This window comes from Taeniopygia guttata, chromosome 12 (genome assembly GCF_048771995.1).
Source record: "Taeniopygia guttata chromosome 12, bTaeGut7.mat, whole genome shotgun sequence".
Classification (NCBI taxonomy): domain Eukaryota; kingdom Metazoa; phylum Chordata; class Aves; order Passeriformes; family Estrildidae; genus Taeniopygia; species Taeniopygia guttata.
The window spans coordinates 5,747,784-5,771,346 of NC_133037.1; the positions used below are offsets into that span (position 1 = coordinate 5,747,784).

A 23,563-nucleotide genomic window follows, 5' to 3' on the forward strand; every position below is an offset into this window, starting at 1 on the left:
CCCTCTGAACAAGGCACAGCCCAGTGGGAACTTGGGCAGAATTCTCTCCCCGTGGTTTGCCAACCTGAAGAATTTAGATTTAACTGTCTTCAAAATTCTTCTCTAATTGTTGTTTTTCCTAATTTATTTTCTCTCACACGCATCTGGACTAAGGCAAGGTGAGTTTGCCCTCAGACACAGAGGCCGTGGTGGTTCACCAGCCTCTTAAGTCAAACAGCTACACTGCCTTCCTCAAACTCCCTCCTAAAATTCTGAAACATGAAATAGGCTCTCAAAAGTACAGGAATGAAAACAAACACATCAGGGCTCTTTTGTTGGCTGGTGTTTGAAACTTCACCAGAGCATCCAGTTCACGCCTCAGACATTTTTCCCGTGGTTGTTAGATGTATACACACTTCTGTTTTTCAAAGCAGCTCATACTTCACATATTCTCGTCAGTCTGAGAGATGTGGATCATAAAAGTTGAGAAGAAACAGTAACATCCAAGTTTACCCAGAGAACTTTTATCCACCAGGCACATTCATATTGTCTCTCAACAGAGTGTATAACCTGTATCATAACATCAGGGCAGGGGATGCTTCAGTGATCTGCAGAGGCACTGTGAGCTTTATTCTTCTTCCAGTCAATGACAGCTGAGGCCAGAAGTGCCTGACCTGCCACAGAAATTCCTGGGCTTAGTTTCTAATTGCATTCCTTCAGACACTACATGCCCTCAAAATAACAGTTAGTACCATTAAATATTCAGAATAGGCATCTCTCAACCATCTAAAATTCAAAATGAACAAATTAAACACACATCCAGACTCGAGCAAAGTGAAAAAACAGTAAGAGAGCATAGGTGACAGAGCTGTGAATCCAAAATGGAATTTCTACTCATCACTTTAGGGTGGAGTGTAAGCACTCAGAAAATGTGCATATTTTTCGGAGCACTAAAAAGGCAAATACTCTGGGGAATATCACACTATACCTACATAACTCAGGGGGTTTTGGATGTGTACATCTTTACCTGCCCTGATACAGGAGTGAAAACCTCTGCCACGAGCAGGACAGCTGTGGGATGAAGCTCTGCCAAAGCTGCCAAGAATTTTCATGGTGAGAATTTCGTTCTGAAGCATCTTCTCCACCCACAGCTTTGTTAGATGTTCTTCTGGTTATTATTTCTGGACAATGAGCTGCGATTTTCAAAAGATTTTGCAACAGAGGTAAGAGACCATCATGCAGCCACCCTGCAGAAGCCTCTGCCATGCAGGGCTTGTATTTTGACCCAGCTTGTCAGCCCTTTGCTGAGAGGGAAGTCAGCAGGAGAACAGTGATGGGAGCATGATTGGTTCTCAGAGATTCAAAGTTTTTCTGTGTAAGATGATGTTTTGCAAGGCAGGATACAGAAATGAATAAGTGTGTTTTGGAGCACAGTGTTGAAGGGAAAGAGATGGGGAATCACTAGGAAGGATAATTTGTTTTCCCTTATAGTAAATATAAGCTGCCTCCCCCTCAAAATATCAATTATTGATGTAAGGAGGCTCTAAGCCAGCTGCATTTAAAAGAGTTAATGTGGAAGTTTAGGATTTGTAGTACCTATTTCTACAGTGATTTTTTCAGGGGTGCTGGTTAGAACGAGGACTCACTGAAGGGAGGGTGAGTGTTTGTCTTGTCTCAGCTGCCAGCTGTGAACCTGAGCACAGCAGGGCACCTTTCCCACCTCCTGCCTCCCTGAGGATTCACAGCTGCTCCCAAGGAGAGACAAGACACTGCACAGAACACGGGGCAGCCAAAACCTAACCTGCCTGCTTGGGTTTTGTCTCCTGCCACCCACAGAAATATGTGAGATATCCAGGGATTATAACCAGAAAAGGGACAGGGGTGCTTAGACAAGAAGCTTGACTTTCAGCTAAGTTTCAGGCTTATGATTTTTGGGGGAGCTGGAGGGTTGCACTGAATTTTTACTGATGTGTGTATTAAGGGTCGTATAGGAGAAGAACTTTCTACCTCAGTAGACCCCAAACCCCTCACTACTCCAATTTGTGTGGAACTCAAGCAATTACAGAGCTCTGGAGCAGAAAAGCCCCATTGCACCATACCTGAATGCTGAATTTTTCCAAGCCAAGCACTGAGAGTCAAATTAGAGGAACGGAGTTCCTCAGCTGGAAAGATGATGGTAAAACACCAAGAAGCCACAATTCCCCACATTCCTTTGCTACCAAGAAATCACACAGCTCTTTCACAACCAGTAAGATGGGGTAGTGCAGTTACCCAACTGCAGCAAGGCAGTGACTCTTACTGAACTAAGCAGCACCAGTGTGTATCTTTCAGGAGTAGCAAATTGAACCTGCCTGGTCATCTCCAGCTACTCATCTGCTAGCTGGCACAGCACAGTTCAAATCCCAAAAAAAGCTCAGAACTAGCAAAAACACTGATCTATACAAGATACAGCAGGGAGATGAGATTACCACATGGCACAGAGAAAATAAACCCTTGGTTCACTTGTTTTAGCTGAAAGAAGAGAGGAAGACAAGCATTGCCAGCAGGCTGCAGAGGATCTGCACCACAGGAAATGGTCACTTTTGACTTCACAAAGCATCTGTTGATGTAGTTTGGGGTGCACATCACACCAGAGAAGTCTTTGCTGCTTTTCTTAAAATATAAAGAAAGAGTTGAGCTATCTTCAGTAGCTTTCTCTAGGAAATCTCAAAACATGAACAGCTTTATTAGTCTGCTCCAAAACTGGAACTAGAAGTCAGATCTACATGTAAAAGCAAAAGTCATGAATGCGTTTGATGTATTTTAAGCAAGACACTGAACCACAGTTGTTATTTACAGATCAAAGAAGCTCCAGCAGTGTCCTGAAACAATCTAAGTGAGAAATGCCAAAATCTGATTTCATCCATGTCCATGTGTTGCTTTGAACTCGTAATTCACAGAATTGGTCACTATATTGAACTAATTATCAAGCTTAATGCGTGCCAATTTTCTGTGCTCCCTTATAAAAAAGTCAGGTTTGAAGGGAAGTGGAATGTCAATCTGAGGGGGAAAAAACAATCAATAAAACAAAAACAACCCCGCTTGCCAAAGCCCAAACATAATTTACTTTTCTAATTAGTTACTGCGACACAGATTAGCAAAGCAAATAGTTTGCATTTACCAATACATTAAAAAAAATAAAGTGGTTAATTCCTCCTCAGTCACAGGAAAAATTTCTTGTAATGGTTAAGTGAGAAAATATCTACACTATCTAAAAATCTAATGAAGCCACATATTGTATGTGGAAGTAAAACAATAATTTCACAGCATAGCCTAATACATTTAAATTGAAATACCAGCAGCAGTGAAAAGAAACACTGATAAAGTATTTCTGCAGGCATGAACATAGAAGCAAAGTCTGTTCAGATATCATTGAAGACTTAAAAACTACCTTTTTTGGCAATTACTTACTGTGGCTGGAAATTATCACAAACACTGTTTTGCCAAAGAAGTGATTTCAGGAATCACACAGCTTAGGCTATAATTAAAAAGCAATCTTTGGGAAATAGGTTATTACTAGTATTTAGTAGCTAATTTGTTCATTAATGCCTTAACAAAGCTCTCCTCTGATTGCAATGTAGGGGGAACAACTTCAAGAGGATTATTTGCTATTAAGACTTGTACTCAATTATTGAGAGTGCTGCTGTGCTGCAATTACAATGGCAGAGCAGTCATCAGGAAAGCTGGATGGATCCAGCCTGTGCTGCAGCCAGCAATTCCCACATGCAGGGGCTCTGAATTTTAAGGCTAATTTGCAGAATACCCTCACAAATTTGAGGGTTGCTGATTAACAGAGAGGTGCAAGCTCAGTGTTCCTTAATATCAATCACACATTTTATTTTATGGAGATTTTCCCCCCCATATTAATTTCATTTGTGAAGGAGTAGTTGTGTAACTGCTGGAGTCTCTAGGTAACATTTTTCACCAAGATAATATGATACTAATTTGGTTTTCCTTCTGACAATACTTCAGAAAGCATCTTCTGTCAAATTCTATGAATACCCTATTTAAGTCACATTATGGGAGATAAACATAACAGTAACTTAGAAATATATGCCAAGTATTGCCAGGTCAGAACTGACTCAAAGCTGCCACCACTTGTCACTGTCTCCTGTAATAGTTCCTGTCCTGCTGATCAGGACAAAGAATTCAACACCTCACTAACCCCAGATTTAAATTTTGTCTTGGGAACCATAACAAACAAACCTCTAGGCAACAGGACTGAGTTAAGAAATCCAAACTCACCCATACTTTATGAACTGCTTTTCTTGCCAATAATACATCTTTGGTCTCTTATTACTGTATTTCAATAGCAAAGACTTTCCTACAGCAAAATCAGGGAATACCTTTAACAACATAATTGAACCTGAGAATAGAGAGACAATTGAACCTTTCTCTGTAAGGGCTGGTTTGGGGAGCTGCTGCCCAGCTGACACAGAATCTCAGGAAGCCTTCAGCTGCAGAGCAAAGCAGAGAGGCCCATTAATCATATTTATCAAGATTGTCTACCCTGGATTTCATGCAGTTAGGGGAAATGTGCTATTCTACTTCAGCAACAAGGAGTGAGGCTAAAACAAACTGACCCAACTGCATGGGTCATTTCCAGAAATAGAAAGGATATCAGCAGCACAGCTGCACAGGCCAGGAGGCAAAATGCTGGGCTAAGAAACATCCACCTAAAACTTTTGAGGTATGTAGCCAGCGGCAAAATTAATAATGGGCTAAATTTTGCTTTAATTGGCATTCAGTACATTAAAGTCAGCAAGACAAGATTCAGTTAAGGGCCTTATGGTCTTGTATTTCATGAGCCTCCTAAGATGTTTTATTGCCCTTCAGGATTTCATATCAGGAAAAGCAAGAAGGGAGCAGATAACCTCCCACTGAGGTATGAGCATATTATTTATTCTGATGCTCATGGAACCTTCTTTGTTTGCCCCTCTCTTTTACATTGAGAGACTGTACAATGCCAAATGCAAACACAAAATACAATGTACTGGCTGGGGCAGTATCCTGGCTTATGATTCCCTCTATTCTGGGGCTTTGCTGTGTCTGAAAGAGCATTGAGGTGCCTCAATCTCCTCAGGACAGAAATCTACCCACGTCATATACTGTGCATCACTGGCAGCCTTTCACTGGGAAAGATTCCAGCCTGGGATAGGCAGATCTGGCAGAGCAACCCCAGCACTGCAGAGTCATGCCAAAACACTCAGGCCAAACTCTAGACCTGCTGGCTTTGAAAAGCAACAACACAATTTTCACATGATCAACCAACAAAACAAGAAAATGTGCAGAGTGTATGCTTTATTGGCTTCCATAAAATTAACAGAAAAATAAAAGTGAGATAAGAGCCTAGTTTAATAGCATTATTTCCATCTGCAGTGCACACACCAGGCCTGTTTTACCTAAGTTTCTATTAAAATTATGCATATCATGTTACCACCCTGCTCCACCTCCCACAATATGCAATGCAATATAGTTGCATTTCCAAATATATCATCACTAATAAGTGACTTGAGATTTTCAAATTAAGGCACACACCACATTATCCCAAAGATTATAAATTTAGTTGTATTTTTCTTAGAAAGCGATACACTAAAGAAATGCAGAATACTAACAGAAAGTGATGCTGAAGTCAAATTTGAAATATCTATTACACAGTCCATGAAGTCTCAGCACAGATGCTGCCAGGTTTTGGGATCAGACATCCTCCTTTCTCTTCTTCGTGGCACACAGACATTATCCCATAGGGCAAAAATACATGGAGAGGGCTACAGACATGATATAATTTATGTTAAACGAAAACCTCGTCAAAGCTAAAAAAAAAAATAGAAGCCCATAAAATCATTCCCAAGCTAAACCTCACACAAGTTCGGCCGCAGAAATTCAGCAGGGCTTGTTCCCAGCATCAAATCGGCGACATTTCAGACGCTGAGTGGCCTTTGCAGGGGCGAGGGGCGGGATGAAAGCATCGATCCCCGAATCCGCGGATTTCACCCCAAAATCCGCCCGGCCGCTGCCGCCCCCTGCTGGCCGAGCGCGGGACGTGCACAGCCGCGGGAATTCACCGATTTCCCTTTTCCTGCCCAAAATGTTCACTGCAAGGGTGAACTCCTACCGCACGCCGAGATTTCCCTTTGACCAAGCTAAGAAAGATGTTTCATTTATTCCATCCGCTAAAAAACAGCCAATTCTGGCCCTTAAAATATCCTGAAGCTTTCAGTATTTTCTCCTTAGAGGGACACTTCTCCAGCACTCAAAACAGTGGGATCAATTCCTATTTCCTGCTAGGAAATAAGCAGGTAGTCTTTCAAAATAACTGAAATATGATGTGTCTTAAACACTTGGAAGAATTGTTCTTGTGGCACTCTCTCACAAGTGTTTCTCTAGACATTCTTCCACTCTTTAGCATAACTGATGAATTACATAGATCAGGTTTCTTTTTCACACTTTCACCATAATCTTTGGGTACAGATTCAAGTATCAGATTTCTGATTCCTTTAACTGTGCTTCTGTTTTTAGCAGGTGCAGGGAAACCAGAAAATAGTACCCTAAGTATGAAAAAACAGGTAAGTGCTGTTAATATTGACACCAGCATTCTCCTGCAAGTGGAAGTCTTCCACTGTAAAATCAAGTTCTGGTCTCCTTCAGGCAAAAATTTAATCCTTGAAAAACAGTCCTGTACTTTCAGGAAATTGCTAAATTGCTTGCTGTTCCAGACCAATCACACACATTTACAGGACTAGTTGCTTCAGAGAGTCCAAGACCTTTGGACAAGAAATCATTAAAAGCAATATCATATTTTACCTAGAGAACTATCCATGTGTATATTTGTACATATTTTATATAAACACATGCCCTACACATATATATCTTTCTGGGGTTAGAGAATTACCCACTTCAGCACACCCATGCAGAAGATGCTTCACTCAGCAACGAAATGTGGCCTTCACCAAATGTGGCCCTGCAACCCTCCAGCCATCAGCACGATTACTCTACAAGTTAGCAAAAACAGGAATTGAGACCTACAGAAAGTATTTAGAGAGACAAAATAGAGTTGTCCATGTTGGAATGCAGCTGAGGAATTAAAACTATAAGCCACCACTCAGCCAAAAATTCAAACCATTGTGAAACACGTAGAAATCAAAGCAATCAGTGTAGCAAATAGAGTTCCTGGGTCATTTAAAAGACAAAAACAAACCAACAAAATAAACAAAAATATCACAGCACAAAGAAAACCAGAACTTTTTCTTCATACTATTATTTTCTTCCCAACTTATTGCCCACAGTGCTGCTACCCACCCACAAGACACATTCCTACACCATGAATGCTGCATTTGCAGAAACACTTTAGCAAGCTGCTTTGAGAATGTATGGAAATGGTATCTTTGTTGGAAGCCTGGAGCAGGACACGCTTCCTGCAAGACTCTGCTTGCACCCACATTGAGCTGGAAAGAATCTGCATTATCAAATCACACACCATGCTTTGAGTGCACGTGGCTTTCCAAATGGTTTTCTGTTCAAAGACCCCAGCTGCAGGGCTGAAGCTTTCAAAATACAGGAATACTCTGCATATATGGAATTCTTTTCATCTGAATATACCCACTGATGTCAGAGAGATGCAGTGACTGTGTGCTCCACTGGCAAACAGCACATCCATGGCACCAAGGATGCTGAATTCTGCTTCTGTATGGATACTGCACCTGGCCTGAGCAAGAGAGTGTTCAACCAGGACATCTTGGTTGTAAACATCCTTAACCAAAAAAAGCCAAAAAAATCTCATTCCTTCCTCCCAAACATCACAGAATTTGCTTTGGGATTCTGTGCACCATTCAGGCGTGTCACAAAACCTATTTCCCACAACTGGTGAATTAGGAAAACCAGGGTTATTTTGTAGACTGTAAAAGTCATTTACAACTGCTTTGTGAGATCTCCATTTTCATCTCCAAGTACTATTCCAGCATTTTCAGGGAGAAGGTAATGAGCACAACCTAGAGCAGCAGAGTTATTCGTTTTACCCATTTACTGCTGTTCCAGGTCACAAACTAGGGTGTGCCTGAGGCCTTATCCCAGAGCATCAACTTGTCTCCTGCTCCCACCCCTCAAGAATTCCCTTTAACCCTCAAAGCCCCCTCAAAATGAAAATCACTTGAATATTGATAGCTAGGATGATGCAAGTGATAGAAGAGCTGATACATCTCCAGTGATGGGCTTTCCAAGACAAAGTGATGTTAGAGTGGGAAGCAGGGATTTATTTTTCAACTTCCTCCCATTAATCCTGAAGTCACGTAAGCGCTGCACAATTTTCCACAAAGCTCTTTAATCCATTTTACAGCCCCTATGCCTTTCATGAGACTGCTGATGCTCTATACAGAAACACCCAAGCCAAAGAAATGCTGGCTGCTCAATAAAAGTCAAAAAACAGTGTTACAGCTCCTGCCTGGCAAATTCCTGGTTAAACCTAACCTATCTAGACTCACAAAATAACATAAAGCCAGCTCGGTTTTCCACAAGGTAACAAAAGACAGATACTGCACATATTTCACTAAGGAGGATGTTTATTTTTCCAAATATTGTATTAAGATAGTGTCCTGTTTGCCTATTTCTATCGACATCTGCTCTGTAATACACAGAGAATGACAAAAGATCAAAGTTTTAATTGTGCAAGTGAAAGAATGTATTAATAACATTCTTTCTGTCCTACAGCAACAGAGATAAACTTAAAAAAAAACCTCTCTAACAGCTCAGAGAACAGGATATTTATATAAAGATGTCCTAACAAAAGAAAAGCATGCAAAACTACCTTAAATGGATAAACAAACTCCCTGTTTGCAGAGTGCCCTATTGAGCTCAGCTCTCAGAAATCCCCTCCAACCCTCAGTCAACAGGGTCAACATATCTCAGCTGGGTTTTACATTTTTATACAAACCTCCTCAGCATCCTTTGTTCACCAACCCTTTAAAATCAGGGAAACTCAAGCAGGTGTGCCTTTAAGGCCCATTTTGCTGCTAGTTCCTTTAGTTTTGCTCTCCCAGGCAGTAAGATATTTAAGAGGGTTTTTCTGTTGTGTTTTTGTTTGTTTGGTTGTTTGTGGGGATTTTTGTTGGGTTTTTTACTTCTTTCTTCATCTGCAAAGGCTGCACTGCAGGTCCTCCACAGCCCTTTGAGACACACCATGTAAAAGGACAGCAGTTCTGTGGAACACATACAACAAGCAGTACCTCCTCCTGTTATTTCAGCTTGGCTCTCTGGAATTTGCTGCTGTTTGTCACATTGCTGCCACAGCACACTTTGAACTGGCTTCCCTCTCCTCCCAAAGTTATTCTCTCCCTCCCTCCCAAGACAGCAGCAGTGCCTTTATCCACTCAGGGCTCTGCCTTGCACGTACTGAAGGGAAAAACACAAATCCACAAACCCCAAACCAACCCACAGCTGCTCTAGCATAAAGAACTGGGACTGCCCAAGGTGACAACTGGGCTACCTCACCTAGAGCTAAGAGTGTGTGGTCCCCAGGTGGGGTCAGGTTTGTCAGGGGTTTCCTTTCAAACTCAGCTCTGAGATCTGAAACAACGTCAACAACTAAAGCATCACTGCCACCTCCACCTGAACTCAACACAAGCAGAGTTTGAGTTGCCTCAGAAAAGTCCAAGAGGACAGGGCCAGCCAGGGCTACCTGCACAGCCAAGACTGACATCTGAAAGTGACTCTGGGTCTCCTTCCAAGACATCTGTGAGTTACAGACAGCCAGTCATTCTCCATCCCCTTTGTCTTCAAGAAAGTTTAATATTAATTTAGCTCCTTTTGGATCTACTTCTAAGCTAAAGGCCAGGCCATCTGCAATATTTTCACAAGTGACAAACTGGATTAAAAGCACACGGAACACCCACTCTGGACTCACTCACTTCCAAACCACGGGAATTCAGGACAGAAGGGACACCAGATTTACTGTGAAGCTGCAACCTGCACACCGACATGCCAGTGAAGGAACTCACTGAACAGAGGGAAACTGGACAAAGCACTTCCTTTTCTTTTGTGCTGTCCCCTCATTGACAATAACGTCCTCTAAGCCATCTGCTGGAGTCCTGTAACAGGAACGGAAATGGAAGAGCTCCAGTGGGAACTCAGGGGTTTCTTTCTTTTTCCCATGAACTGAACATTATGGAATTTTAACAGATGTTCTACTTGGTCATAGTTAATAAAATGAATTATGCAGGAATTAAAAATCTGGCTCCATTTGCCTATATAAGATCTCAGCAGCAGAACTCCATTCCCATTTAGGAATTCTAAAGGATTTGCAGTGGATTTATAGTCTGCTCCTGCCTTATTATGAGATGGCTGGAAATTTTACCAGTTAACTTTTCTCTGTTGTGGAAAACGTGAATAAATTTACCTGTTCATTGATTGATCTTAGTAGCATGATCCAGTTTCCACAGAGCTGCACGCTGGTGCACTACAGCCATTGGAAGGGGCAATTCTCACTTGGATTTGCTTTGGAAATGACATCATGGGAATTCCACATCATTTCACAGCCTCTGATTTCTGCCATTTATTCAAAGTCTCATTGAGCAACCTAATAACCATACTCCCACTTTGTGCTTTATTACAAAAGCCTTCCTCTTGGAGCACAGATGTCTCTTTCAGGCTTCTGCTGCCAACAGAATGATGCACTGGACCTCACCTCCCTTTCCATTTTAGGATTATTCATCAAAGGAAGATGTAAAGACCAAAATGTAATGGAGATGTAAGAGAAGAGGCACCAAAAAGGTGAAAAGAGTCACAGCCAAAACTTTCAAGCCTGGAGGTTCACTCAAAGTTATTTCCAAAAGCATTATGTATTTAGCCATCTTCCTTCCCTTCTAATACCCATCTGCTCAGAAAGCATTCTGAGAAGATAAAGGGGATAAGTCAGAGTGAGAATCAAAACTGAAGGATGAAACCTTGCACCAGCAGAGCAGCTAAAGCCAATTACATGGAGCAGAGTAAGGCTGTCCTGAAGAGATCTTCTGTACTAAAGCAAGAAGATGAGGCTTCCACACCCCACTCCATTTATAAACGGACTTATTTTCACTGAAATTCAATCAACTGGCAAGCAGATCCCTGTCCAGAAATCTTATTGATATAATACACAAAATTTTATCCCAATGTAGCAGCTAAAATTAACCTTTCTTAAACTCCAGCTCAAGAACTTTGCCAATGCAAGAATATAATCATCTGAAAAGCATCAATATTCCCAGACTCTTCCACTTTTTTATGAAAAGTCATGTATTGAAGACCCTCTATCCAAAAATTCCCATCCCATTATAACTAAACACAGGGGTTTGTGTAGGTAGAGAGCCAAAGCATGTAAACAAACCTTGTAAGTATAAAAGTCAGCTGGAATTAAGTACCACCTGATACATGCTATGTAGCTATCAAGATGTGCCTAATACTGAAGTAATATAGATTTTTATCTGAAAATAAAGACCCTAAAGGAAGAAGTGTACTCAAAGAGAAGAAAAATACCAAGATTAAATGTCAGGCTTACAACAGCTCCAGCTGAAGGTGCAAAAAGCTGTTATTCGAGTGGACATTGCTTTACAAAATTTAGTGTCAGAAAATGCAACAATCTTAACAGTGTTAAATTCAAAGATTTTTTTTTTTTACTTTTTAAACATCACCTATGATTTGCTTCATTTTTAAGAGAAAGCACATTTCATTTAGTAATCATTTATTTCTCATTCTATTGGACAGATTCTTCCAAAAAGCAATACTTCAGCTGAAATCAGTTCTGAAGGATCTTTTATGAATACACATAATGAATAGGACTCCCATTAAATTTCCAACAAAGTGTTGCCATTTTGAGTAAACAAAGTTATCTCAGCAGGGTCACACACTGTGCCATGAATATGGTCTGCAAATTAATTACCACCCTGACATATGTCAAAACAAATTTTAAGGAGAATACCACACAGTAGCAACCATGTGCTTTATCTACCTGTTAGTATGCAAAATCTGTACTCAATGGCATCTAAATTTATTCATTTATTCAGAACCCCTCTGAGAAATCAAAATTATTCGTATTCATTCACCTTTTATGCTCATCAGCAAATGAAATCTGAGTGAATAACACGTTTAGTGAGCCAGAAAATAAGTACGGGACAAAGCTGTGGTGGGGGCTACATTTCAGAAAAGCAGGTGTCATCTTTGCACAAATAACTAATTTTTTAAACTCTCAAAACTGCTACAATAAACTGCAGTGCACTGACATTTGTCAGGAACTTTAAAGAACACCAAGTTTGATGTTTCTTGTTTTAGGTAAAATACCCATCTTTATTCTGTACTTGTAACAAGAGCTGGCCAACATAACTGTCCTGAAAACTGTTTTCAGGATGAAAAAAGGTTTTAAAAAGCAGAGCTACTGAATGAAGATTAAAAAGCCTCTACAACTGCTTTTATTATCAATGGCAACACAGACAACAGATCCGAGCCTGTGTTTAAAACAAAAGAGGGAAGATCCAAACCCACCTTTAAGTATCCAAACCTAACCTTTATTCACTTGAGTTAGATAAGAAGACAAACCCACACACCAGATCAAAAATGAGCCATGGAAAGCCCTTCCTGGACACCAGTGGATGTGTCCAGCCACATGCCAGGAGAGAATTCCTGCCTGGGAGGGTGGGGAGCCCCTGGCACAGGGTGCCCAGAGAAGCTGTGGCTGCTCCATCCCTGGAAGTGTCCAAGGCCAGGCTGGACATGGGGGCCTGGGGCAACCTGGGATACTGGAAAGTGAGGGTGGAACAAGATGGGTTTTATAGTAATTTCCAACCCAAACCTTTCTGTGATTTTATGTTTTCCTAGGAACCAGCTGGTCTCTCTATTTCAGGTACACGCACATCGTGCAACTTCTGTTTTGTCAAAAGATGATCTCTTGGGATCTGATACTGAAATAATTTTAAACAGGGAGTTTATCAGTAGGTTTTTCTACTTATTTTATAAACTTCCCTCAGTTCACACAGGATATCAAGCACTTCCACGACACTAATCCTGGAATTCACAGTACATTTATGAAAAGATTTTACTTTAGGAACTATTTTCCGAGTGGGCCAAAATATTTTTAGCCCTATTTTTTTTTTCTAACAGTGAAATACTTCTGATTTAGAGTTAAGTAATGCCATATCAAATCTACAGACTAAATGCATTTCTTTCACACATTAAAAAATAAGAAAAAAATAGAAAGAGCACAATCCTCTTTATATACAGATGACAAATAATCCCTTGGCATCTGCTGACGAATATATTTAAAGAAAGCCTAAATCTGTCTGTGCTAAACTTGGCCTGATGCCACCAGTTCACCATTGTTGGCATGTATAGTTCACATGATGCAATCACAAGACTTGAGAAAGTTTCCAGTACTTTACTTTATGGTTTTCTCATGTTAATATATACCTTTCCATCCTTTTTCAATTCGCAGCAACAGAACTGGGAGACAGGGTGGCAAATGAATTTTTGCATGTATCAAAGGTTTTCTTAGTGCTCATTATCAGTGTTCTATTTAAATTACAGGCTGGTAACTTACCTAGAATGAAATATGCTGGGATTTAGAGCTTAAGGTTAGAGCAACTGATCTCAGTTGTACTACTGTCTCTTGTAAGAAAACTGAGGCAAAGGAAGCAATTTAAAAAAAAACTAAAAGAGAAAAAGACAAGTGTTTTACCTCTCTTAATACGGTGCTTTTATAACCCCGATAAAGTCCTTGAATACCCTGTAAAGCAACAAAAGAAAGCATCATCCAGAGGAATGAGTTTGTCAAAGACCACAATTTATTGGTGATTATGAGGCAAGCATTACTGCCCTAAAGTGTCACACCTCAGCTTCAATTTGACTGTATTGATTATAACACTGTATACTGTATTCCATTATTTACCGTGCCAGAGGGCTTTATTTTCACCTCCTTAGCCTTGATTCAGAACCTTTATCAAGACAAATGTTTTATGTTTTTAACCAGCTGAAAATACTCAAAAAATTAAAACTTATAAAATAAGTGTATATAAAATTATGTTGTTTATTATTATAGGGCACTTAAGTGTTTGGCAAGGCTTATGGTTCTCTGGCCAGCTATATGGAAAGGGAGAAACATATGGTTTTGACAGAATCAGCTTTTAAAGCAGAATCAAGTGAAAGAAAGAAGTTCTAGTGACCCTCTTGTACAGGGTTATCACAACAGTTTCCATTTGAAAGCAAATAAAAATCAAGTGGATCATTTGAAGGTCATATTTATGTCTTCCTTTCCCTGGGTTTTACACTAAGAAAATGTATTATAATATTTTTCCCCACACTGTTTATAGGAGCTGCTTTCTCTTATGGAACACAGCTTGAAACCCCCCCTTGTGAATCTCTGCTAAAACAGACGTGAACAGGGTTTCACAGGAGGGATCAGCATAACTCCTGAAAAGAAAACAAAGGCCCTTATTTTTCAAAAGTAAGTAATATTGGATGAGCAATCATTTCCAGAATTCCTCCTGGCTCCTCCAGAGCCTCTCTGAAATGGTGCCTTTTGGACATCCCCTCCAAAGCCTGCTTCAAAAACTGGGAACCATTCAGCAAACTACACACAGAGACTCGATGTGCTGCTGCCCTAGACAAGGACAGTTTGCATAAATACAAGCAGAGCTTTGGAATCTGGAAGCTAAATCCCTTTTTTTTTCTTTTTTTCCCCCTCATCTTTAAATGTAGGTATCCCATATAAAAAGAGGAGAAAAAAAGAGTTGCTTGGAGCATGCCCCAGGGGGAGGTGGGGGCTTAGTTTCTTTGATCATAACATGAGAATAGATGGAAAAGTGCTGGGAAAGCACAGAACTGGAATAAAGTTGTAGGAATGCTTCTGGATGTGTATGGCACTGAGTGGGAAGGATGAAAATTTTGAGGAATTTTGCTCTGAACTCACCTCATGGTACAAGGTGTGGGAGAGAATCCGGAGAGTGCTCGAGGAAGGAGAAACCTGAGCCCTTTGCTTGACAACCTCGGATGGAACCCGTATGAGACAGGCAACCTGCAAAAGAACCTGGGGGTCAGGCAGCAATTGCTGGCTTCCTCTCATATAGCAAACATTTCTTCCAAGAATAGAAACCTGACAAATGAGGAAATCAGGTCTGTAATTATAGGACTTAAAAGGTGTTCAAGAGCAGCTTTTGTATTTGTTCTGAGAGCCATGCACTTTCTGATCACAAAATTATACTAACAGGAGCATGGAAGCACCCTCAGAATTTTTAACTTTGAAAGCAGCAGTAGATTTGAGTTGAGAAAAGCACTGATAAAAGCAAAATTTGAATCCATACTGTCTTTTGGCAGTCACAGGAATCGACTGTTCCCATTCCACAGGACTGTTCCCCCCACTTTCACAGATTTAACGTGGAGATTCAGGACTGCAAGACCAACAAACTTCTTTCTTTGGTAATTCCTTTGTGCCCTCTAGTGACTGATAGTGGGAGCCATTCTGGTCAGCTTTAGACACAACATATTCCAAGGTTTACCTTAAAATACACACCATACTTCATTCAAGGTAAAGCACTGGATTGATCCCTTCCTGCAAAATGAATTTACTGGACTCTGCAGCTGGATGTAATAAAGTGGCTGCTGTCACAAAGCTCCAGCTTTGCTGAAAAAAGCCAGGCTTGGATTTTAAATATTCACCTGCCACTTTGGCTTGAGGTAGGGGTTGAGCTTGTGTGCACATCATTTCACAGAATGAGGATCCTGAAGTGTGGGAGTTACAAGCCTCTCATCTCTCTGGAAAATGCCTATTCATCAGCACTTAAAATTTTAAGCAGAGTTTGTCTGCAGTTGGCTCCAGGGATATTTAAAGCAGTGATGGGACAGGTGGCAAAACACTGCAGATCCCACAGGCCTTTGCCAGATTTTTAGCCTGCCTTGAGACCACCCTGTGCTGGGCTCAGGAACACACTGTAGTTCCCAGACACAAAGGTGATCACAGAGCACTTCAAGTGCAGAGCAGCCCAGGTGAAAGGTGTCCATCTGAAGTGGCAAACCAGGCAGCTAAGTGGGAAATCCATGTGTGCCAAAGAAAGTACAGGAATTCACTGGAGATTGCACAAACACAGTAACTTGAGTGGTCATTTGTAGGTTAGACAGTACAAGGTTTAAGTTTCATTTTCACAAAGACATCAAGAAAAAAATCTGTTATCCTGTTACATTCCTATAAGTTTACTGGACAACAATATCCAAAAGTCATTACAAACAGATCTAACTCCATGTGCTCTTCAATTCTCAGGGTCAAAAATAACAAGTGACCCCAATCTGTCAAGAAAATAAGAACTGTCAAGTTTTTTTGATAGTTCAGCATAAATATTTATAGAACTTCATGCTTCATAACACTCTGTGTCCTTATATTAGCTTTTTATTCCTTAAAAATATGGAGGCAGGAGGAAAGCTTTAAAAAGGCTGGGATGAAAACAATCTAGTCAATCAAGACCAGACAAAGAGCTCAGCGTGGCTTCCTGACATCTGGGGTGCTGCAGTTTTGGCAGGAGAAGGGTGGCTACAAAGTAATGTCTCCATTTCCCCCGACTACTTGGGGTGCATTTCATTTCAAATTAGCTTTGATGTTTCTTCCATTTGAATTTGCGCTTACAAGGGAGTCTGTGGCTGCACAAGAACAAAAACAATGATTACACTGTGCTGTTCTGAAAGGAAATCAAGGCTCATGTCACCTGGGCAGTGCTGTCAGATTGGTTCCATAGGGCACTCCTGGTATTCAAAAAGGCTCGAGGTGCAGCTGCCAACATCAGACTGCACGGTGACATTTCCACTGTGCTCCTGAACTTACAGAGTGCCACCTTGTTTGTTCCTACACATGCACCTTCCTATCAACAACAACCCCAGCAGGCTTTTGATGTGGAGAGCAGGGCTCTGAAGGGAAGTATGCAAGATTAAGTTCACATGTATCTTATTAAAAAAGTACCAGCCTGGCTGGCGGGTGCAGAAGAATCTCAACTCTCTCGTGCTCAGATCCCAATCACTGCAGCACCCTCCAGGTAATCCTGCCCAAGGTGAGGAACACAGTGTACCTCTCCAGGCTGTGCTTCCTTGGGCAAGGCTGTTCAAGCAGCACCAGTCTGGCAATACTGCACTGAGAGTCCACACTTCAATTTTGAGATGTGAAGCTATGAGCAGCTGGCACAGGGAGGGTGAGGGATGCAGTGTGCAGCTGTCCCACACTCACACTTCCACCTGCATCCACCACGGGATTAACAGACATGGAACACTGACAGTAACACAGGGGCCCAATCAGCTCCCTAAGCACCAAGGTCCCAGGCAGAAATTGCTTTTTAATCTCCTGGAGTTCACACAGATGTAGCCTGTTGCTTGGCACAGAGGAGCACAATACAGCCCACCAGGCTCAGGGCGTTCCTGGTGCATCCTGCTGGATTTGGGGGTGACCTTGTGGCAAATCAGCTCTGTGCTGAATATCCAGAGCCAGCCATGGAGAGGGTCCAGCAGTGGGCTCACAGCCACCTCAGCTGACATTAGAGCATCAGACAACGGCACCCCATTGACAGGGGCCACACTCATTTTCCCAATGAGCCAGGGGAGCCAGGAGCTATTCCCATCTTTTGATGGGAGCAAAAAGACAGAATCAGGATCCTGGGAAAGTTCAGGTGCTGCCCTATAAGCTCCTTCCTTATTTACCAGGTCAGGCAGCACAATGTCAATGCACATCTATACATACCACAGGGGCAGGAAGACAATAATACTGAAACAAAAGGCTCAAGAATTTTCAAATTTAAGCTATAGGAAAACCTGATTTTACAGCTATAACAAAGCTATTAATAGTTTACAGAGCAGATGTGCAGAAATGACAATATTAGCACCTATTACCTTTCCAGCTTTTTATGCTATGAGCACTTCTGAGCAACTGGGTACTGAATTTCAAAATCCTTGTCTCAAATAATTTACTGGGTCAGAGGGTGACTCCAGCATTCAGACAAAAAACTAAGTGCATTTTAAATTTAATTTGAATTTACTGACTTGCATTAGCCAGTCAGGAACAAAAGCTAAAAACAGGTGTATTTCATTAACATTTATCTATGTATTGCTAAGACCGTGTATGTTCTAATTAAATTAAGGTAATTCCTTTCCACTGTCAGCTGAGGGAAAAGCGTTTTAACTTTTGGGTACTCCTTGCACGAACCAACGCTGCCATCTCCTGGTGGGATTTATGTTGGAACCAGACTGTCCTGGCTGTTCTGAAGAATGACCAGCGCAAATAAAGTCTCCAAAGTGCCAAGAAACTTTACATATATATATATATATAAATATATATATATACATACCAATTGAAACAGTTTGTTTCAGTATAAATGTGGCTGTAGCAAACAGAAAATCAGATCTGCTGTAAATAGCACCAGGAACCCGCCCAAAGCCTTTCCTATGGGCTCACCTAAGTTTACTGGAAACACCTGATCTTGAAACTGGAACTTCTGCATGGGGCCAATCTCCACCTAAAGTTGGAGCAGCTGTTCAGAATCAGGCAGATTCATCCAATTCAGCACAGTATCCAGCACTTTTCTTTATGTAATAAAAAAGAACAAAGAAAGCAGAGTCCTGCTTACACAGAGGCTCAGTGCAATGGGACAGTGCCAACATCTTCAGAAAAGAACACAACAACTCCTATATTCAGTGCCAAATTATGATCCAAATATTAACATATCTTATTTGGATTAACAGCCTTTTCCTTCCACCCTTTGTACTCCAGGAAAAGTGTTTTCCCCCTGGCTGGATTTGTAGGGTTTGGTAGAGAATCAAAGATAACACACACATTTGTTTTTAGGCACCTCCACTACAGTTTGACCACTAACTGTGCACGAGGTGTACCCAGGAATATTTGGAAGAGGACAGAGCAAGTGCCATAATTTCTGATGGTCAGAATTGCCCATAAATTCTGATGGTCAGATCATAACAGCTGATGGTCTGACTCACACTCCCAAAAGCTCCCCAGCCATCAAGTCTGAGCACTTGTTATCTTTACCAAGAGACAGATATTAGCCCTGCTGTAAGAGCCTGCTGAAGTAAGAGCCCCATTTCGGGTACCTGATGAGCTCCTGGCTAATGAGCTGGACTGTTCTCTGCACTAACCTGGGCTTAGGTGAGCATCAAGACCAAGTATTTTCCCACTTATTAATTAGCCAGCCATTCTGCTCCACAGCAGGAGAAGGGCAGTCTGAGGACAAAGCCCTGTTCTGGAATTTGTGATTTAGGAACCTGCACTCAGTGACTCTGAGCAAATCTCTGCCTTGCATAGCTAAATTATTAAATTCTCTACTTAATTGAAAATTAAGTAGAGAAACAGGGAGAAAGCTCCAGAAATCTTGTATTTTGATTCAGCCTTAAACCATTTAGAACCCTTTCTAAAGGATTTTGATATTTAAATTTCTCAAGCAGGATATTAGTTTTAGGGACTTTATGTGCCCGGGTAGGCTGGGAAGCTTTAATTGATGTTCCCCATATTAGTTCAATACTTAACACAAAACTAAAGGAATATGCCTGGGGACAGTTTCTCTTAAATGTCATTTGCATAAGTTTATTGTTAATCAAATAAGAATATCATTTATGACACCATAAAATTTTGCATCCAGAGAGCAGAAACTTTAGGCTAAACCTCATAATACCTGTGCAAGATAATCACTAACCCATTAGGGAGGAAAAGCTGCTGCACAAAAATGACAACAACAAAGATGCTATGATTTATCAAAGGACATATGTTTAGGCTGCAGTCAATCTGCTAACAAATCCTAATCTCTCACCCCATTTCTGAAGGTCAGAAGGATTGCCTGCTGAACAGAATGTAAAATAAGCAAGAAAAATAGAACAACTCTAAGATCCTGTTCAAAGAGAAGCAGAAATAAATTGGGATTTTTGGGGGTTTTAAGTGTAACCTGCTTTAGCCCTGACTATACTGCTGCAGACAAAAGCTACTTTGGAGCTCAAGTTTGTTTTATTGCTGATTTTTCTGTGTGTTCTGTTTCAAGGGGTTTTTTTAAATATTAAAAAAATGCTGCTTCTAAAAATAGGTTAATATGTCATAATCTGAACGTCTCAGTTTCTATGTCAAATGCCCCCTTCTAAGTAGGAAGTTACTATTTTTACTCTGAAACATGAAAAATGTCCTTTTCCCTTTCTAAGATAACTGAATTATTAAATTAATAGGCAAGTTTAAAATTTAAAAATCTTAAATTGCACTGATTTCCTCTGGATCTGGAGAATAAAGGGGAAATTTCCCTCTTGGTTCATATCAAAGGCTTTCAACAAAACTTGAATTCAGCACTGCAGCTTTCCATGCCTCTCCAAACTCTGTAAATTTATGCTTGGTTCTTCAGCTCTCCCTGGGATGCCTCTCTTCAATAGAAGGGAAAAATGAATGCAATATTATGAGATTAGCAAAGTATTTCATCCTCCAAATAACTGCTTCTAACTGTGGTCACAGCTCTAGGGCTGGAAACATTAGCTAGCAGGGAACATAAGCTGTGAGCAGCAGATGGAAGATGAACTGCCTCACCCTCCCCACCACCAGGAAAACGAGCAGAAAAGAGGAGGAACACTAAATATCCTCATATTCATATATATGGTTTCATATATTCCTTGGACAGAGCATCTGAACTGCTGCAATCACAGACCCAAAACATTTCAACCACCAATAAACCTTCATGTAAATAATTGCTGCCCTTTTGAGAAAGACAGAACACACAGAGAACCCAGAATGGAAGTGTTAACTCCTATTTTAATGAGGGAATTGCCTCCAAGGATGACAGAAACTGCCCCCTGCATGTACTGTCCACTGTCTTTAAATGCCAGCCCCAGGGAAAGTGTTCACCTTCAGCACAAAGCCTCAGAATATGCTAAATCTTAATTTCCCCCCCACAGCACAGAGTGCCCTTCCAGCACAGTGAAATCCTGTCCTGTGTAAAGCTGCTGGGGTCACCAACAGGTGACTCCACTCCTAATTTAAACCCCATGGAGAGAACAAGTTTTGACTAATGGGCTCTGGTTGGGGAAGTTTAGACAATGCCAAGCTCTTTGTCCCATCTTTTCCTCTGACTGACACAACAAGGTCTTCATTAATTTAACTGCAGTTCCCCTGTATGCTGGTAGGAAACCTTTCTTCAAAGAACAATCTCACCCAGCAAGATCCCTCAGATCTCAGCACCTCCTAGAGCTTAACAACATATTATTTCAGAGATGAGACCATTCACAGGGACCAAATGTCACAAGCATTTGGAAAACTGGAGTTTCTGCACAAACACTTTCAACTTCTTCCACGTTCCCACCTTAGATGACTTTACCTGGAATCTGCAGAGCTGTTTTGCAGATTTATTTCATCCTGACATTTTCAAATCTATGACAGCAGCTTTATTCCTTCCCAGAGCTGCCTCCTTCCTGCTTCAGAGCCATCATCTGCACCACCACACACTTGTTCCTTCACAATGGCCATCTTGGCTGAGCCTTTTCACCTCAGCTGCCTGAAATCCCCAGCTGGCTCCTCATCCATCATTTCAGGAACCCTCACAGGGCTATTGGGCTTCTGCCCCTCTCAGATTTCCTTCCCCACACATGGCTCTTCAATTGCCCAGATCCATTCCCAGCAAAGCCTGCTGTGGGTTCCCTGCCTACCTTTCCTTTAGCCATGTCAGATACACCTCAGAAAACTTTTGTCCTCCAGCAGTGGGAATTTGTGCCAAGCTCTGCTCACAGCAAGGAGAAATCTTACTCCAGTTACATCAGCTGACAGGCAGAGAACAGGGAAAGCTTGTGAATCTGACAGGGCTGACACTAAAAACTTCTTTGCAGAAGTACTTCTCACTGCAGATGTTTTGAAAGTTTATGTGCTTTGCATAAATCTTTTAACATTTAAGCAATGTAGAGTTTTGTTTCCTTTTTAAAACTACACCTAAAACTTACCAGAAGTAGCTTGATGTTACACACCTCTTGTACTCCAGCACAAACTGCGTCCCAGAGATTTTGAATTTCCCCAGTGCAATCACAATCAGTTGGTTTAAACTCAAGCAGTAAAATCAGGCAGATGAATAAGTTGAAAAAAATCTTCCTTAACCTGGTGGATGCTTGAATCATAAATTATTACCATATTTAAAGACAGAAATCTTTAAAACCTAAGAAAAAAAAGACCCTTAAGTCAATGTACAGAACCATCTGCATGATCCAATCTATTCCAGCAACACTTTCACCATGAAAGTCTGTTAAATTTATTTTAAAAGGCTTAAGAACTCATTAAATCCAGCAGCCAAACCGTTCTTTCAGCAGAAGTGGTGTGGTGCATCCCATCCAGCATAAAACCATTTCCAAGCAGCCAAGTGGGGTCAGGCTGTGTTACAGGAGGACAGACAGTAATGAGATTCCAGGCAAGAGAACACAGGCAGTATTTTCTGAAAACACATTAAGTCTCCTGTTGAAAGAAGACTAGTATTTTGCAATTTGCTCACTCTCTTGGGGTTACATTGGCCCAGAACATGGAAATTTCAACTACATTGTATTTTATTAAGTATTTTTCCTTTAATTGATCCCTTACTCTTTCCTTCAGCCTTTTCACTTAAAGAATTATGGGCTTGTCCACATATGGAGCTATTCAGAGTTATCCCTGACAAACTCTGCATAGAACATTGGTTAAGGTAAGTTTATTCCAAAGTGTCTCAAACATTTCCAAAACTGACTCGTACAGTAAGTCAGGCAATCCATCAGGAAATACTTTTAAATCACTTACTTCTCACTTATAACTTTTTAATCCAAATTTTCTTTCCTCTGAAGATACTCTGAGCTACAAATACTTTTAAATCAACTGATTATCAGCCCTGTGATCAAAAGACATGACAACCATCAAGCTGTACTGAAAGCAGCATGTTCTCTAAGCCCTGAACCTAGCAGGTAACACAGAGCAGGGTGGGGAGAGCAGCTGATGAAGAAGATGCAGTTAGCATGGAGCATACAAGAGAAGTTCAGTGTGGGTGGCTGGCTAGGGATTTGACAGTTCTTAATTTGCTGTTTCAGCCTCTAATTGCATGATTAATTTGTTGGCAGCATTTGTGGATTCATGTCCCCATTCATCTTTATTTACAACCAATTCCCAACTTCTGCTCTGAGTTTCCATCCGTTCTCTGTTCTTTCTCCACTACCTATCAAAGGCAGCAGTCTCACCTTCCCAATCATCTCCTAACCACTGCTTCTGCATCAGGATTCGGCAAAAATCCCACAGCATCTGTATTGCAGACCTGACCTCACATAAATTAATTTAAGAATATTTCAAACCCCACCACGATTAATTCAGAAGACCACCTACATTGCTGCACTCCCCACCACTGCTCATCTTGCCAGGGTCAGAGTATTCCCTTTCTCAAAGCCTGTGTGCAGCCAGATTTGAACAGCACAAAAGGCACACTCACAGCTAAAATGACAGGCACAGATCAGTGAAAATAGAAAAAAAAGTTTCAGTATTGTGGAAAAGATCCCATCACACTTTGACTGCTGTCATTTGCACACTACTTAT

The 23,563-nt window shown here is 41.1% G+C and overlaps 1 protein-coding gene across 7 annotated transcripts in view; it reads right to left on the reverse strand.

Moving 5' to 3' along the window:
* The window catches only part of SLC25A26 (solute carrier family 25 member 26), an 82,354-nt gene that overhangs the window by 48,667 nt on the left and 10,124 nt on the right, over nucleotides 1–23,563 (reverse strand). For 6 of the 7 annotated variants that reach the window (XM_072934873.1, XM_041718867.2, XM_004176944.5 and 3 more), the window contains exons 4-5: nucleotides 14,939–15,043; nucleotides 13,709–13,756 (exon numbers count right to left, since the gene is read on the reverse strand). The exons of the other annotated variant lie outside the window; for it this stretch is intronic. In XM_072934873.1, coding sequence (XP_072790974.1) covers nucleotides 13,709–13,756; nucleotides 14,939–15,043 — 153 coding nt within the window. The remainder of the gene's footprint in view (nucleotides 1–13,708; nucleotides 13,757–14,938; nucleotides 15,044–23,563) is intronic. 7 annotated transcript variants of the gene reach the window in all.